The 18,390-nt window shown below is 37.3% G+C and overlaps 1 protein-coding gene across 1 annotated transcript in view; it reads right to left on the bottom strand.

Annotated features, from left to right (window-relative positions):
- The window catches only part of LOC134535042 (uncharacterized), a 168,431-nt gene extending 153,204 nt beyond the window's left edge, over positions 1-15,227 (bottom strand). Inside the window, exons 1-8 of the mRNA XM_063373878.1 lie at positions 14,768-15,227; positions 10,732-11,117; positions 8,456-8,611; positions 7,780-8,079; positions 6,468-6,651; positions 4,046-4,199; positions 2,640-2,721; positions 68-248 (exon numbers count right to left, since the gene is read on the bottom strand). Of these exons, the coding sequence (XP_063229948.1) occupies positions 68-248; positions 2,640-2,721; positions 4,046-4,199; positions 6,468-6,651; positions 7,780-8,079; positions 8,456-8,611; positions 10,732-11,117; positions 14,768-14,878 (1,554 nt within the window). The 5' untranslated portion in view covers positions 14,879-15,227. The remainder of the gene's footprint in view (positions 1-67; positions 249-2,639; positions 2,722-4,045; positions 4,200-6,467; positions 6,652-7,779; positions 8,080-8,455; positions 8,612-10,731; positions 11,118-14,767) is intronic.
- Between the last annotated feature and the right edge of the window lie 3,163 nt (positions 15,228-18,390).

The following is an 18,390-nucleotide window of genomic DNA, read 5'->3' as shown; positions in this document are numbered from 1 at the left end:
ATCCTGGATCCGCCACTGGTGCTGGCGAGACTGAACGCCGGGAAGACGACGAAGGCAGACCGAGCACCTGGCTGATGTTGGCCGAGCCGGCGGCGTAGTCCCTGGTGACGGTGAGGACCGGGTAGCCCGGCTGACTGGTCCACGAGTCCAGCACATGGGCGACGTCCACCCGCTCTCCCTCGGACTGCTGAGAGTATGCTTCTTGCAGGGCCGCGAACAGGTCTCCAGGGACCACCGTCCCGTTGCCCCTGCCGGTCAACAGACCAAATTCCGGTCAGATCTGATTATAATAATAAGAAAATCACATGATAACTAAATACAGGGTTATACGCATAAAACATGTCCCCCCCCCCCCTCCCCAAATATATATACAGTACACTCCCTATTTAACGCGGTTGTCGGGGGACATAACTTTTACCCGCGTTGTTGCATAACCGCGATGTTTCGATGTGACCAAGGTCAAAAGGCATAAAACACCGCCTGTGTTCTAATAGGTCGGCAAGCACGCACAGTATAGACGGCCCCGCCTTTGTGCGGACTTTGCATCCGCAGTTTCCACTAAACACGGGTGACAAAATAAAAATAATAAATTTTAAAGATAAATATTAAATGTTGAATTGTTTTTATTTTTCCGCGTGCCGCGCACAGTTTGTCGCACGGCCTACGAGCGCGCCACACGCCGCCATACACGTGCGGCACACAAGCTGCTGCCAGTCTCGTAGTGTTAGCCACAGTATCTGCTTCGTCAGTGTCCGTAACAAAGTAAGTGCAGTGTGTGCGGTTACACACGATTCTGTGGTCAAAGTCTTCTAAAAAGAAAGGCCGTAGTGATACTTCAAACCGAATATGAATCGCAAAGTACCGAGTTTGATTGACAAAATAAAAATTCTAGATTTACGTACTTACAGATAGCGTGTCTTTTGCAGAAGTATGCAGCAGATACGTGAAAAACGATTCTAGCATTCGTACAATAAAAAATAAAGAATCGTCTATCGTGTCAAGTGGTTAAACTTTATTATCCATGCTTACAGTAAATTATAAATGGTCACATGTGGGAAACAAAAATTGTGCCAATTTAATTTTAGCGCAATCAGTGACGCCGTATTAAAAACCGTGTTAAACTTTGTCTTTACTTATTTCACCAAAAGCTGAGTCGAGTTGCTGAGTGTGTGTGGCTCGGATCGGCAAGTGTTATATTCCCCAGCCACTGTTTAAAGGTCGGGAGACCGCTACACATAAACATTTCCGGGACTTGTTTACTACCTCACGGCAAAAGTGGTACAGTATGGTTCACGTAAATATTGGACCACTGGGAATTCCTGGGCAAAGATTAAAAATACGCTAGCCGATTTACTTTACTATTAAATGTTAAAACATTATACCAAAGTAAAAAGATGAACTTGTATAATACAATGAATTACCCAATAATATTACGTCTGTAGGTTTAAGTTGTAACAAAACATTTATATACAGATGTCCAGTAAAGTACCAATTAAGATTCTGGAGTGGAATTTTAAACACCGGACTACCTGATTTTGCCTTGTACGCAGGGACGCTGCTCAGTCAAGTGACTCATGCTCTGCCTGTGTGCTGCGTGAACACATTCCCTCCCCCACTCCCCCTCGTCTTGTTTCTGCCCGCTATAATCTCTACCTCTCTCCATATTCTCGGCTCGCCTCTCCCTACCCAGCGCTTGCCGACAACCAAGCCTATCCAACATCAATCCCCAGCCGAGTCACGCTGGATAATGTCGCTGGACGGTGGGCTTTATCAGGTCCCCTGTCCGATGCTTCATTTGTGAGATAAAGCGACGTTAAGAACTAGTGTTTCAGAAAATATCACTGGGCTGGATTGGACCATAATTTGAAAACCCTACAAGATAGAGGAATAATGTACGGAGATATCTTGTTTAGAATTTTACTGCGGACATTTTCTACGCCTAGACTTTTTTCTGCCCGATGCTTAGTTTGTTAGTTACAACGCAAAATTATCCTAATCGGCTGTCAACCATTTATTCCATTATTATTATTCATTTCTGACTGGGGGACATGGTTTGACCCGCGATATACCCGATTCCGCGATCAATCGGGGCGCGATATACCGGGAGTTTACTGTATCTATCATTAGCACCAACCAACATATGGGAAATATTTGAATTCAAACAACGGGCAAAATGGTACTGTGCCCCCCCTCAACCACCCAGAAATGAAATTTGCGTACACTCTTTGATTAAATAAGAGAGTACCATATGCTTTATAGTATTTTGTCACGAAATTTAAAACGATACGTGTCCGTTTTACTTTACAAAATAATATTTTTGCTCTTTTTTTAAAATTAATATGTTTTCTTCTAATGAACAAACCTTTCCAAAAAAAATTATGTGTATTAAAAACATTATGTGCTTGACGACATCTTTACTAAAGTGTTTGACTAGGCTAATAAACTATATGGTTATTTTATTTTTTGGTAGCCTTTCCCCAAACGTTGAAGCCACATTATGGCAGTACCAAAATTTTGCCGAACGTTGCAGCAAGCAACCAATATGCAGCTTCAACCTGATAGACTAGACTACTACGAAAATGGCAGCAAAAGCCTGATCTCATCTTTATTTTTGTTACTCATAGTTTACAAATACCTACCGTTCTGTGAGGTATCTGTTCAAGCCAGCATAGAAGACACTAGTGGTTAGGAAGTGTTGCGCCATACGAATGACTGATGCAGCTGTAACCAGAGAAAGATAATAAATCAGTATAATCGAAGAGGAGACACTAAAAATTACACTAAACCTTATTTCTCAATTAACAAAAAACAGAAAACTTGACTGAGCTTTTTTTTTTTTTTTTTTTTTTGCAATTCTTAAAGTTGAGCTAAGTCGATAGAAAACAACTTATTTTGCCCAGTGTTCATCATATATATTTTTTGTAACACAGATTGTAAACTAGCACGAAAATCTATAAATATTTTATACGTTGAGCATGTTAAAATGCCTGTATTGTTTTTAGTGAAAGTTATAGACACACCTTAATTTTTTTTTTAAAATATTAATTTATGAAATTTTCATAAACTATTTCATTTTAAGTAAATTAAGTGTACTGAAGATAGCAATTTAAAGCAGTTCACTGAGTATAATAAAATAAGTTATGTATTTTTGAATGCAACTTAACACATACTACATATTTTTATTTCTGGAATAAAATTTACTTAACATTAATAATACTGAAAGAAACCATTTACACATTCTATAAAAGGTACATATTAAAGTATGAAAAATAAAAACCATTGCTCTGACAATATCTAAAACAGACGACAGAATTGCTTGATCTAACACACATGCTGCTTGAAGATATGTCTAGTTTAATTTTATAGAATAAACTAATTAGTTTTGTAAATGCATGAGATGTAAGAATAGTTTAGTTAAGAAATATTCTCTCCGCATAAATGTAAAATTTATTAAGGGTATACACACACGCGCGCACATATATATGGCTAAAAAAGCAGCACTAGATAGCACGATGTACACATTAGTTTGCTCATTATAATACTACTAGCTGCAGAACCAGGTGTTGCCCCTGCTGAACACAGGGTGATATATTGTCCGCGAGTTAAAGCAAAAATGGATAGTGCTATATGACAGTGTGGTGGACATAGAGAAATGACACACAATTGCTGTTTAGAATATCCGTGACCTATGATTTTTCTGTTCACCCTTGGTGATCAGTTGAACAGTGTAGAAGTTGATGCATTGCAGTGCCATCTAATGGCTGGTTATAGAAAAATGGATATCGCAAAAATATTCTCCGTGTTAAAATATGTATGTATACTAATTTTCATGGTGATAGGTTGAACTGTGTAGAAGCTGATGCACTGTTGCGCTATCTAGCGGCGAGTTACAAAAAAATTGGATGGTATTAAAAACCTTCTCCATGAAAACACACTTTGATGTGCCAACTTTCATGGAGATCGGTCAAACGGTGTCGGAGTTTATCAATGTCATACATACATACATACCTACCAATACCCAATTATATATATATCGATTCATTACCTTTATTATACACTATCCGTGATATGATGGTGCCAAGTTCTGAAGAGGACACCACCTTGGTAATAGAATGGGTCGACAGAACAGCATCAGTCTGGAGTGCTGTGTGGTGTTGCAGCAGCAAGAACTGTTCATCCAATCTCATCTCAGGCTCAACCTGCAAGTACCAAGTGAACTCAGCTTAATGGTTTCAGTACAGACACTGAACTACCGTATTTAATCTACAATACTGTGACTCTGAATGTAATGTGACCCCCAAAATTTTTGATTATTAGTTTATGGAGTAAAAATCACAATTCAAACACAAAGAAATTATAAAGCATTTAAATTGGTAAATTTATACCATATTTACTAACAGCTTTTCTGGTGTCACTTTCCATCAGAAGATTTTTTTTTTTCATAGCCTTTAATGAAACAGCAAGTGACAATTAGAAGGAACAAACAGACTGCAATTATAAAGAAAAAGAGTTTGTAACAGGTCACAATCGTACCCGGCTAAGACAACGACTGTTCCTTACACAAAATAAAACCCTTGGAAAATCTCTCGATGACTGTTACCAGGTAGTGGGGTGTAAAATTCTATTTATGACTGTTACTTGACTGGAAACTATTAATGATAATTATCAAATGAAAACATTCAAAATATATTTCCATTTTTATTCTTCTCAACAACAAAATTATTACATGTTGTTTACATGCTATATCCGGCAGGAAACACTCACTTTCGCCGCACGCTACTCACTGTTCAGTTACTTCTCGAAATAATGCCGCTAGTGACTGTGTAGTCTAGGTACGCAGATACACGGGAAAGAAATGCCGGTGGGCCAGTGGACCACCCGGACCTACGCCACATGTATGGGTCATACAAATTCTAGTTTAAAGTGTGTGTGTCAGATATTCCCACAGTCTCTGCTCACATCTGTCTCTCTCATACACAGGATGCGATAAATTATTGTCTTTCTACCCATAGCGCAGTCTTACGTTCTAGACACCACGAACCACATAAGTAATAAAATTTATATATTTTAAAAGCAACTATTTAAAGAAAAGAAAATATTAAAAAACTCTCTTACATAAACAATAACCCAGCCAACCAAGTGAAAGTCAGTAGAAACATGTTAAAGAGGCTTTTCTAAATAAAATACAATAGTTAAATATCAAAGGTTAGTTACAAGAATATTACAAATAAGAAGATACAAGTATCAAAAACTAGGTCACTACGACCCTGAAGGCTATATAATCAGCTGATCTACTGCAGTACAGATAAAAAACAATATTTATTCTTTTAACAAATACTTGTAAAAGCTAGGGGAGGGCAGGGCCTGGCAACGTTACAAGTTTCATGGCTGTAATTCATAAGTAGAGACCTGCAAAATTCGCGGTTTCGATGGCCTTCAGGATAGACTGCACATACTCCTGTACACTCGGGCAAATAACGCAAGTTCATTGGCTGCCGACTTGTAAGTCGTCTCAGCTGGTTTGTCTGTGATTCGATCCTTCTTTGGTTGAGGGTTTATAACTGGTTGATATTCGTCCAGATGAACAGTAAGCCAATAGCAAAATTATCTAAGAGGTATATGTGTTTGAATTCTAGCCTATCACCGAATGAAAAAGCGAATTTTGCAGGTCTCTATTCATAAGTCATTCATCTGACAGCATAGTTTGCCGTGCTACATGGTGGTCACCAGGAAGGTTGCGTGTAAGAGAGGGAGAGGGGTGCAGCGGCTAGCAACTGAATTCCAAAGTGCTATCTTGTCTCATGTCATGCCTGCTGACTTCCCTCTTCCCACTTCCAAGGCTCAGTTATACACCAGCAGTCTAAAAGTGGCTTAAGTGATCCAGATGCGAGACAGAGCGTGTGGTTTTTCAACTAAGCTGTTCCTTTCGCTGTGAACTGACATCTTTCAACCTCAAGATACAATTTGCGATCATAAATGCAACCATTACTTTTAGGTTTAGCAGTATTGGTAAAAGCCATCGCATTATATTCGGGTAAATACGGTACTTTGTAAAACCTTTAGTTACTACAGTGGGCGTAACTTAATCGGCAAGAATGTGCAAAAAATAGTTTTGACAAATTTAAGTTAAAAACGATGTGTTTAGAGAGTTAAAGTGAAGATAAGGATGACAGACACAGGGCATGTGTGTTTATGCACAAATGTCAGCTGCACACAACTATCAAAGGTTTAGGGAAGAGATACAAATAACGCAAGACAAATCCTGCAACAGCTACTTACAACTGAAGAGATCAAATGAAAAATTGGAAAACAGGCAGGTGTTCCAAAAAAAATTGATCTTTGGTCCGAACACCTCAGAAAAGACCGTGAAACTAGTGAGTTGCTAACCTGGGCCGTGGCGAAGTACTGGAAGAAGGTCTTTGGACCGACCACATCAGAAAAGACAGTGAAACTCGTGAGTAGCTGACCTGGGCCGCGCCGAAGTACTGGAAGAAGGTGGCGAAGCCCTCGCTGAGCCAGAGGTACGACCACCAGGCCGGGGTCACCAGGTTGCCGAACCACATGTGCGCCAGCTCGTGGGCGATCACCTCGGCTATCCTCTGCTTGTTGGACGACGTCGAGCTCCCTTCGTCGAACAGCAAGTTGCGCTCCCTGGAGACGAGGGAAACAAAGAGTTTGCACAGTGCATTTCTACTTGGCTGAAAGCTGTCTAGTCCAATCCCCGAAATAATACTGCCTTTATAGAATTATATGTTAACACACCAGCTAATTAATTGTTTGGTTCTATCCACGTCAAAATCTCTCAGTGAAAAGCAATGACTACTAAATTTTGATACTATTTTTTCTACGGGATATTAAAATTACAATGTGACATTACAGAAAGATTAAAATTGTACTTATTATTTCGCGGTTTCATGTAACAGATGCAAGGGTACAGATCTTTAAGCTTGAAAAATTTTTCTTTTTACAAGTTGGCCGGTTACAATCAGAATTGTAGTGCTTCACTGCATGCTCTAGTAAGAATTGTTTCATCACAAAACAAATTTTTTCTCGGTTCCTGAATAGTTTTGGACAGAAAATGAACAAAAATTCTTTCTATACCCAAATTTTAATTTATTTCAAATCAGGATATTAAAATTATCTTTGAAATGGGTTTATACTGATTGCCTTGCAGGCATAGATGTTGAGTTATATCAGGCACAAGAGAGTTTAGGTCTCAAACAAGAATAATAACCTCAGCCAACCAGATAAAGTCTGTTTACAAGGTGTAGTAAAGGGTTTGAATTTGTTGCTATCAATCTTTGAAGTGACCAATGGGAGAACATATAAGGAGCCCATCTAGTGAGGAGTAAATTTGTGTTAGTGAGGCGGAATGATAAGTTCGATGCTTGCTTATACTTCTAGCGCGGGATCGTCTATAAGCGCAAAGCTGTGGACTGGTGCATAGGGAAACTATGAGATTTGAGCGGTAACATTATATGATGGAAAAATGAAGATGATGATGTGATGCAAGTCCCTTGAGTGTTAACACAGATCTGTACTGGATTTCCCATTCCTAAAATATATTCGGAAAATTTACATGTTTTGGCCCTTTTTTTACTCTCCTAAAAATACAGTTTAAAAACTGAATCCGGAAATAGAACGCATCAGCATATTCTTAAATGGTTTTCGTGACAGACCCCACTCGGGTATTAAGCAAATTTTCAAATGTTGCGGTCGTTACTGAGGCTCTGCACACCGTGTGTGTTCCCGGGTAGGCAGGGCCCTCCCTTGAAGCACCTGTACTTGACGAGCCCCCAGTTCTCCATGGCCCCGGCGGCGAAGTCAGGGACGGCCGCCTGGTCCAGCTTGGGCAGGAAGTAGTCCACCCCGGTGAGGTTCTCCAGCACCGCCAGGACGTCGGGGCTGAACGTCGCGCTGTAGTCGCCCTGGCGCACGGCGTCGCCTCGCTGCCACGTCCTGAGCCGGCCATCTGCCGAGGTCACGCTGGCAAAGTCCGACACCAGGAAGGCCACCAGGTAGGTCGCCATCGGCATCGGCGTCTCCTCGAAGCGGTCCCACGTCAGGTTCAGGCCCGAGCTGCAAAGATGCCACATCCTGGCTTCAGGTACAGCACACGTTCCACTCACTAGAGTTTTGCGAATCCTCTTTTTTTTCCAAGCAAATCTAATTTCAAATCAATATAAAATAATTCAGGAATATCAAATATTTTCAAAATAGAAATTAAGCATAGAATTAAATTTTTTTTTGCACTTCACAGTAGTTCAATAAAAATTGATGCAAATAACAGTAAAATGGAAAAAACAACAAATGTGAAACCATGAATGAGTGCTTTAAAAAAGCAAGAAAATAAAATCCTTGGCAATGCTTTGCCGAGTGCTTTGAGAAACTTTTCAACAGGGATTTACTGTATTTCTAAATGACACAAATGGTCAAAGCGAAGAGTGTAACTCACTCATATACTGTCTCCAGCACGGGCATGTTGGACAGCGATGTTCTCTGGGAATCACGGGCGATGTTGACCTGGAACTTTGCCTTGAAGCCAGGCTCGTCGAAGCAGGGAAAGGCCTTCCTAGCGGCGGTCGACTGGAACTGAGTTGCAGCGAGCCACCTGGAAGTATTAATGCTCTATTGAGACACTTGATTGTTTACGTAACAGATTTTATCTGAGCTGAGCCATACAGGTGGGATAAAGTTTTAAAATCCCAAGGCATAAAGCAGGCTACATAATAGGCCTGTGTGAATACTATATTTTTGATGAGGAGTGAATATCAAATTGAATGCTTAAAATATCTACAAAGTCAGGATTGAAGTAATAATAATTATAGTTTTAACAGTGTTTGAACTGATTATATGCTAAACCAATTGGGGCCTATATATAACATCATTAAATAAAAATTATAAAATAACCGTGTATAATATTAATATTAAGCATTCATAAAAGTAAATGGAGTGCTTTTTTTTTTACACAAAAAAAAATATTTTCACGAGTGAACCTTCAGCTTTGAATATTTTAAAACTCTGCAACAAATGCGAAGTTCCACATCAGACTTGAAGCTTTGCATCACAACCAAAGCTTAAAATAAAATGAATAGGAAATTTCCTGGCAAAGTCAAATCCAATATTGAAAAGAGCTTCGACTGATTTGCTTAGTCATAGTTGAAGCTTCACACAGTCCTACTACATAAATAGGTAAGGAAAAGAGATGAAATGAATGGGCTTGACTCGCTGCCATCAAAGTCATTAGAGAGAACGATGGGTGATAAGACGAGAAAGGAGCACGGAAGGAATGTATGGGTAAAAGCAATGGGAGTAACCAAAGGAAAACCATAAGCCCATGACAAGGTCGAGCAAGTTTCTCACTTGCAAAATATTCCATGTTCGACCCCACCAAAAAATTGAAACAAGATCACCATGGTAAGAAGCAAAAGATCTAAACACTTACCAAATAAGTCTACAAATTATAGTGTCCATAAAAAAATTGGGTAAGGAAAATAATTTTGTGGATGCCTACCATCAAATTTGCTTTTTATGTATCCGTTGTATTTTTTATTCCGCTTACTCGTTCCGAAACGTATTTTAAGTCACTTTAGAGAAACTTGCAAACAAACGAGCAATTAAATAAACTAAAAAAAAATTGACATTGAAACGAAACCATTTTTCGAAGAGTATCTACAGAATTAAAACTTTTTCTAATTAACTGGTGCAAACGATGTTAATGTAACAACGAAAAAGGTGGAACAAGAAATAAAGACCTGTTTATGGGGCCTGGATTGTGCTCTTCGTATGGAATGGGTAGTGCGATCTGTGACAGAATAATGAAAAATCATAAAGCAATGAATATCAGGAATTAAAAAATTTGTGATGTTATATAATTTTTGACATATCAAATTTTCTATTATTTTTTTAGTGGGTAACAAAAAATAAAAAATGAAAATTCCTATTGTAATTTTACACCTCATCTGCTATTAAATGTTAATGTTGCTGCCTTGCTGGGACACCAAAGGATTAACAGAATTTCAGTGGAAAACAATTGATTTTAAAATTTCAAATAAATTTATTACGGTGACTAATTATGGAAATCATTTAAAAACCTTTATGGCTGTCTAAAAAAAATTAATAATTGTTTAATTTATTACAAAGTTATAAAGTGTACAAAATAGATTCATAATAACATTCTGTAAATGGTATAGGTGGATGTAGCACACCTTCAGTGAAATGTGGTGAGGCATCGCAGATGAAAAAAAAAATTGCACGAGCATCAAAATGAAGAGGCAATGCCATAGTGCTCAAAACCTATACCTTAAGAATGATATACATGCATTTTGCACAAAAAAAAAAACATTTCTTAACAAATTATGTACTATTCTTGCTGTTACTATTTGTAGGAAAATGTTCAACATGGCTTGGCTATTTTTAGTCACAACATAGATGTTTATATAACACAATAACACCTCTAATGATCATTAACAATAATAAAATTAATTGCATCCTACCCCGCTTGGCAAACGGAAGGGACTGGGCCAGGCCATGGGTGTCATGGCCACAGGAAGTGCTGAATTTACCGTAAGTAGATTGATATAACAGAATAATTAAACATAACATATTTGAAAATTACAAGTTAATTTAGACTTCAGTGTTTAGGTCCAAAATAAAATTTTCCAGTAAAATACACATGTCTCTGCTCGTAGACCTCCTGCAGGCAAGGATGTAGGAGAGCGGATTAGTTACCTCTTCTCGGCACCCTGGTAGTAGTACGAGCGGTAGAAGCCGTTCATGCCGTCCCTGAGGTTGCCGGTGTAGTTGAGGCTCAGCGTGTACCGCTGGTTCGCGGACAGTCGCTCGCCCAGCTTGACGACCAGGAACCGGTTCGGGCCGTCCAGCTCCCACCCGTCCAGGGCCACCGCGGAACCGCCCTCCGCGACCACGCTGACGGAGCCGTCGGTGATCGCCATGTCCTCGGCGTGCAGGGTGATGTTGCTGGCCGCGGCGGTGGCGCGGAAGGTGACGGCCACTGAGCCGTCGAGCAGGAACGAGCCATCGTCCAGGTGCGGGACCAGCCAGATGGCGTACCGCTCCGGCAGCAGAGTCGTCGGCAGCCTCCCCGGATCGCCCGCCTGCGGCACCACAAGTCACTGGCGGACAACTGACAGACTGCAGGCTGACAAACAGGCAGACCAAACAACAAGATCATTTTTTTTGTTTATTTTTTTAATATTTTTTTTATTTCCGTTTTGAAAACATCATCGAGGTATCAAATTACACTCACGGTATCATATTTCAGTCTAGGTGTCATATTAAAGGTCAAAGGTCCCCTTCAGATGCTTGCTATACGAATATAAATGAAGAATTTAAACATCTTTAGGGACATTTGCCCCTCTTGAATTTTTTTTTTTTTAGGAAAACGAGGGCAATTTGCCTTAAAAGCTTAAATCTTAGAGCAATTTTTAGTCATTTTGAGAATTTTTTTGGTTAGCATTTGAGAAATTTGTTGATAATTATGACACCAAGGCAGTGGCTGTGATGTCATAATCCAAGATGGCAGTCAGCTTCACGGCTCCACACTCTTTAACATCTTGTTGGAAGTACGTTTACATACTACTACCTCTTGTAACCGTTACCATGGTGCGACTTCCCGAAAAATTTTATATGGTTTTTCATTTCATGGTCTACAGATCCCAAAACCATCGTCAACTCAAAAGTTTATATACATAGGGAATACGATAACTGCCGTAATTTTTCACAAATCACTTCCAAACTGATACATAAAATATAATTAATGAAAATCTCAGTCGAGTTTTTGATGGGCAATACCCATCAAAGGGGTAGAACTGGGGAAGGTTTTTTCAAAAAACAGAAAAATCTCTATAGGTAATATAACTCCTATAATATGATGAATATCACATTCGTTTGAGCGTATTATATCTCGTAGGGATGATACCAAAAATTTTTGTATAACTACATTTTTGTTAAGACTTACCAAGGGGTGGAAAATAACAGGCTGTTTAAGACAAAAATTTAATAACTCCCTTAGTAATTACAATATTGAATCCATTCATATTGTTTGTAAACCTTATAAATATTATCTAAAATTTTGTCTGAAACAAATTTTGTACAAGTAATTATTGCTGCAATAGGTGGATAAAGAGGGGTTAAAATACAAATACAAATTCATAACTACCTTTTCATTACACCATCAAATACGTTCAAATTGTTTGTAAATCTTATAATTTTTAACTACTTTTATCTGAAAATTTTTTTGATAAGATAATCCATTGCTGCAGGGGTTAAAAAAAACAGGGGTACAATTAAAACTAAATTCATAATTTCCATACCACTATCAAATTTGTTAAAATTTATTGAAAAACAATGAATTATTATCTACAACTTTCATCTAAAATAATTTTCTATACGATCTATCATTACTGCAAGGGGTGGAATAAACAGAGGTTGAATAACAAAAAACTTCATAACTCCGTTAGTAGGCACACTATCAAATCCGTTAACATTTTTTGCAAACCCTACAAATATTACCTAAAACATTTGTCTGAAACAATTTCTGATACAACCAACCACCGCAAAGGGTGGATAAAAAGGAATTAAAATACAAAAATATTTTCATAACTTTCTTAGTAAGCACACCATAAAATCCATTCAAATTGTGTGTAAATCTTATAGTTTTTATTTAAAACTTTTGCCTGAAACAGTTTTTGATAATACAAACAATTATTACAAGGAATAAGAAAAACCTAGGGTTGGAATAAGAAAATATAAAACTTCACTAAAATGTAGCTATTTTTCCATTCTTATTTTTGTTTAACTATCTAAATATTGTCTAAAACTTTGATAAAAATAATTTTTAATCTAACCAACCATTATTGCAAGGGGTGGAAATAACAATGTTTAAAAGTACTATACTATAAAATTCATTATGATTTAGTGTATGAATACTAAAATTCATCTAAAACTTTGGCAGAAACAGTTATTGATGAAACAAATTATTACTGTAAAAACAAGGGTTGAAAGTAAAAAAAAAAAAAAATCAAAACTTTCTTAGTATCAAATCCATCCAAATTTATAGTAAATCATCTTATTATTATTATTATTATTATTATTATTATTATTATTATTATCTTAAGCCTTTGTCCAAAGCAAATTTTCATATGACCACATTTTTAGGGCAAAGGATGAAAAATAGTTCTTGAAGGTCAAAAAAATTGAATAATACCTTAGTTGGCATAATATCTTTGAATACCTATATATAGGCTACTGTATAGAAGTCGCGAGTGGATAGGATTTACTCTACGTTTTTCAGGAGCGTATGATGAGCAGCTTGGGAACGTCACCGCTGCAGGGCGCTGCCGTAACGCCCTGTATCGTCTTAGTTGTTATTTACACGTTAGAGCGCAGCACTGTCGCCCGCTGTCATTCCCCGCACCCCCCACCTATCATTCACTGCAGCTCAAGATCGTTCAACGGGAGGGGAAGGGGTGTTTGAAGAGTTCGACACTTGTCCGCTAGGGACCACCACAAGTTGATGCCCTAGAGATGGTGGCGATTGCGGCGGTGAATTAACCAACTACCTCAAAACCATATTAGAAATTTTAACCTGGGCTGGCGACTTCTATACAGTATATATATTCAAAGATAATATGTAATTCGTTCTAAGCTATTCAATGCTGGATGTATTGAGTTATAAACGTTTATAATATGCATGGAAAATGAGAAAATGTTTAATTATTCATTTTATAATATTGGAGAACATGAAGAGGTTATGTACATTAAGTTTATTAAAATGTTCCAAAATTTTATAAGTTTCCAAAATATATCCAGAACAAATAGGTACTTCGAAATCTATCTACGCCTGTAGGCTGTGCCAAAAGATATTATTTTTATTCCTTTAGTTATTTTGGTTCTCAACATTTTCAAATGAAAGGCATACAACATCCTACTTTCTGTCTTTACTAGAAAATCAAACAATATCAGTACCTAATAAGTACGTACTCAAAATAAATTATTTTATCTTACAAAGAAAAGCTCCTGAAATCTAAAATTACTAATTCATTGTATAAAAAACTTTTTAACAAATGTTCATTAACTTCACTCGTAACTGACTATGTAATCCAATCTTGTAAGTTGATTTTAACCTACTTCTAATTGTTGTAACAATTTAAAACTTTGTAAGTATTTGTAATTCTGATGACAATAAAATAATTTCAAGTCTATGACCCAAAGAGAGAAGGGGTTAAAGGGGCATAGGGGCAAAAAAAAACACTGCTTTCATTATATGGGCAATAATCATGCTTTTTTTTTTATATATCCATGCCCCTGAAATTTTAGGGACTTTTAAAATTGATTTTGTAGAGCCTTTCAAGGAATTTAAAATAAATTTAATTCAATATTAATTAAATATAACAAATACAATTATATATTTAAAACTAAAAAAACATGCTTAAATTTTTGTGTGAACTAAAAAGTAAAAGATAATCTTTAAATGTAAGTAATTTGTTCAACGACAGAATTAACTACAAATCAGTATGACGAAAATATTCAGTAAGGTAAAAATAAGAATCAAGTAATAAACAAAACTAATTTTAATTTAAAAAAAATTGTGGGTTGCTTGACAACAGAAGTCTTAAATTTTCTACCACTAATATCTACTTGTTATAACAAAGTCATTGTGAAAATGAAAGCAGAGAGCAACCCACGCAATATTCTTACATTATTTTAACAAACATGTTAATATCAAATCATAAACAATAACAACCATGTCCTGTCGGGATCCCCCTTCTATGATTTTTAAATGGCAGTTTTTCTCTTGGATTTGAGGCGTTGCCACCGTTATTTGCGTTTTAATGCAGATTGCACATTTCTCCATCGGGCTCTACAAGTTTCGAAGCGCGTAACACGTGTTTTAATTTTTTATAACAAAAAAATAATATTTATCGTTTGTGAGTTTTTGTCCAATTTAATAAAGTTTCACGAGTTCTTAAATTTTTTCTATGCAATTTGAATTATAAACAAAAACGTTCTACTTACTACTTGCTCCAATGACTCCTATATTTATGTTGGTACAAACAAAACAATTATTGGAGTACATTGGCAGTGCTTTGCTATTAATATTCTCTAGGTGGCTACCGAAAACCGAAATATACATTTCACTGACACGACGTTACAAGTAACGACAACTATTGTTCTGCCAACGCTAGTCGCTGCCAAGCACTATCACGTACGTATCACAGAATAAACAATTGGCACTACTGGTATTGTAAGCAGCACCCTGTGCGAGACTAGAATGGGAGCTTTAACTTTAACACGTGCGAGGCTAGAACAATGGCACTACGGAAGTTGTGTAGCGTCAGTGAAAGTTATGGCTTGCCATTCAATTTTGTTGTCTTAAAACTTCCTTGTTGGATCGCAGAGTAGGACTACATTAAATATAAAAATTTCTCACGTATTTCAGTATAAAGTAACCAAACATTCCTCTAAATAAAAGTTATTGCTAATAAACTCAGGTCAGGTATCTATTTTGAAGTAACTATTTACTACATATTAAATATTTTAATTACATTTTAATACTTCTCCTATTGGAGAATAAAAATCAGAGATATAAAATTATTAATTTAAGGATTTTTTTATTCTTATGAACGTAAAGCACTACCGAAGTGTTTAGAAATTAATTAATGAGCAGACACAGCTGTTTATTTCTCATCGTTCCATTATTGCCGACGATCACGGACGATGCATCGGCGATCAACAATTAACGGACACAGCCGTTAAATAACTTACCATCCACTGTGGGTTGCGAATTTCTGAACTCAAAATACGATGTACACTTTTTCACCAATTCGGCTAAAATTCCGCTTGACAACAATGGAAACTGCGTTACTCGCTAAAGGTTACGCCAACGGAATTTTATTTATAGTTAAAATATCACAAATATATAAAATAAAATGTTTGCTACTTACATAGGTAAATGCTAGTCTGTTCCTTCAAAAGTAGGTCCGAAAATGTCTTTAAATAAAAATCAACCAAAAATTCCGCCGCCCACTAAGAAAAATATATTACTCTGCCAAACAATTTCATTTTAGAATACGCTAGAACTAGCGAGAAATAAGCTAAAATGGCCGCGCTGCTGTAAGATGTTAGAAGATGTTAGTGACTGTATCTTCTGGCGCACAGTGACGAACTGACCCAGCATCCTAAGAGCTGCAGCGTGAAGCCTAATATTCATTGACCCCCGATCAGTATCGAACATTTCCAAAATCCTCAATCGGAATTTAAAAAGAGATACATTTCCAGGATTTTAGAGTATTTTAAATACAGCTGATCTAACTATAATAATTAGAAATAAATAATGGAATTTCTCAAGACTTTTAATACTCCTTAAACGAGTTTAAATATTATACGTCATATACGTCAATAACCTAAAATTACAAAACTTTAATTTTATTAATATCGCATAGATGTACGAAAACTTTCTTTCCCCTTTCCGAAAAAAAAAACGGATTTTACAAAAATTATAATTTAAAATAATTATAAACTAGTTCAATTTTTTTACAATAACATTATATAGTTCGGCACAATTTGTAATCCGGCACTAATCGAGCCGCTTGCGTTCAATTGTTTCCGTAGCGCTGCCGGCGTTTTAAGTTCGCTCATAGTTTATCTATCGTTACTGTCGGTTTACATTTCAGTACAGTGTTTCATTTTTTATAGGGATACATTTCCCGGATAGGTTTTCGTACTGATTTTTTTGAAGAACACCAAATCTCCTGTTTAATGTTTTTTTCTTTCCTTCCTTTAAATAGAGCATTTTATTTCACCGTGGGATTCGAGTGATGATACCAACGATGATCATATTCTGCCGGCTGTCATAAAAAAGAGCTCATGTATTTAATATGAAAAACAAGATAATTTGAAGGGTTTCATAATTTGAGGAGTCAGTTGCTTGTGAGGATGAAACCAAATTTTTGGATTATTTCAGGATAAATTCAACTGAGTTTGATAATATTCCCTTGGAATAAAATACCAGACATTGTCCTGCATATCCGGTCTTATATATTCTTCCATGGCTTTATTTCATAAACATAAACATGAATAATTTTGGAATCTTTTAATTAACTTTTCCGTCGACTCGACAATTTAAAACACAATACTGAGATAATTTAAACTTCATAAAAAGCAAATGCAGAAGTGCAGCAAAATTCCGCGCGGAAACGGGTGTTTTTTTTTTTTTTTTGTTTCTGTTTAAGTCAGCGACGTTTTAGAACAATAGCCGAGAACCAAACACCTGGCGACGTCGCCAACATAGCGAACATAGCGAACACAGCTTTGTGTGGCAGGTGACACTTAAGATGCAGATGGCCGAATTTTACTCGCGTAGCGAACATCGCGAACATAGCGAGCATAGCGCCCTGTGCAGGGTGTCCACAAGGAAAAAATATTTCGTATCAACTTAGGCAAGAAAAAAGTACTAGATTAAAAAAAAAGTAGTAAATTATAATTTGTTATGGTTTTAACTATTTAGGAAGTTATTATGACATTGCAATGCTCGAACTTAAATATCACACACCACACACACATACATTCCAAAGTTTTTAAAATAATTACGCTTAATAATAAAACATATTGGAGTTACTGTAATATTATTATATTAAAAAAAGAAGAAAAAGTACTAGATCTGAGCTAAAAGTACTAGAGCACTAAAAAAATTATAAAAAGTACTAGATCTAGTACGAAAGTACACCCTGCCTGTGTGGCCGTAGCTTTATTTTTCGTTTCGGAGGAGGGGGTGGTGTGTCTGCCTCGGGGTTAGTGAATATTAGGTCTCTCGACCCCAAGGGCCAGACCTGCAGTCGCAGCGCGTGCGAAGCAATGATAACGAAAGATACGGGGGTTTAGTTCTGCTGCGGTGGCGGCAGTGCTGACTCGGGACGGGATGTCCCCCGACGCAGTGCAACCACAAGACTCCCCACAAAAACACTCGGTGCGCCAAAACTCCTTGTTGGATCGCAGCACTGAGCGAATGGCTACCATTGTTGCCAGGTTGGTACTACGCGGTTCGTTAAAGGGCCCCGCCTACCTGGGCACGAAATTTGAACACTACTCAAGGTATCCGAGAGGGGACTGTTTATGAAAAGCATTTTATAATACGCTGAGGGACTATAAGTAGTTTTGTTACTACTGACTCGCTGTAGGAAAGGTTTTAATGGAGATAAAAAAAAACTGACGAAAACTAGCTTCTACTGCGCAGCTTAGGTTCCCCACTTCCTTCTTTGCGACAGAGAGGGGAGTGACGGAAATTCTCTGTCGCAAAGAAGGGAGGGGGCAACCTAAGCTGCGCAGTAGAAGCTAGTTTTCGTCAGTTTTTTTATCTCCATCAAAACC

Source organism: Bacillus rossius, chromosome 8 (assembly GCF_032445375.1).
Source record: "Bacillus rossius redtenbacheri isolate Brsri chromosome 8, Brsri_v3, whole genome shotgun sequence".
Taxonomy (NCBI): Eukaryota; Metazoa; Arthropoda; class Insecta; order Phasmatodea; family Bacillidae; genus Bacillus; species Bacillus rossius.
The sequence above is the reverse complement of the archived record's forward strand: the minus strand, read 5'-3'. Positions and strand labels throughout refer to the sequence as shown.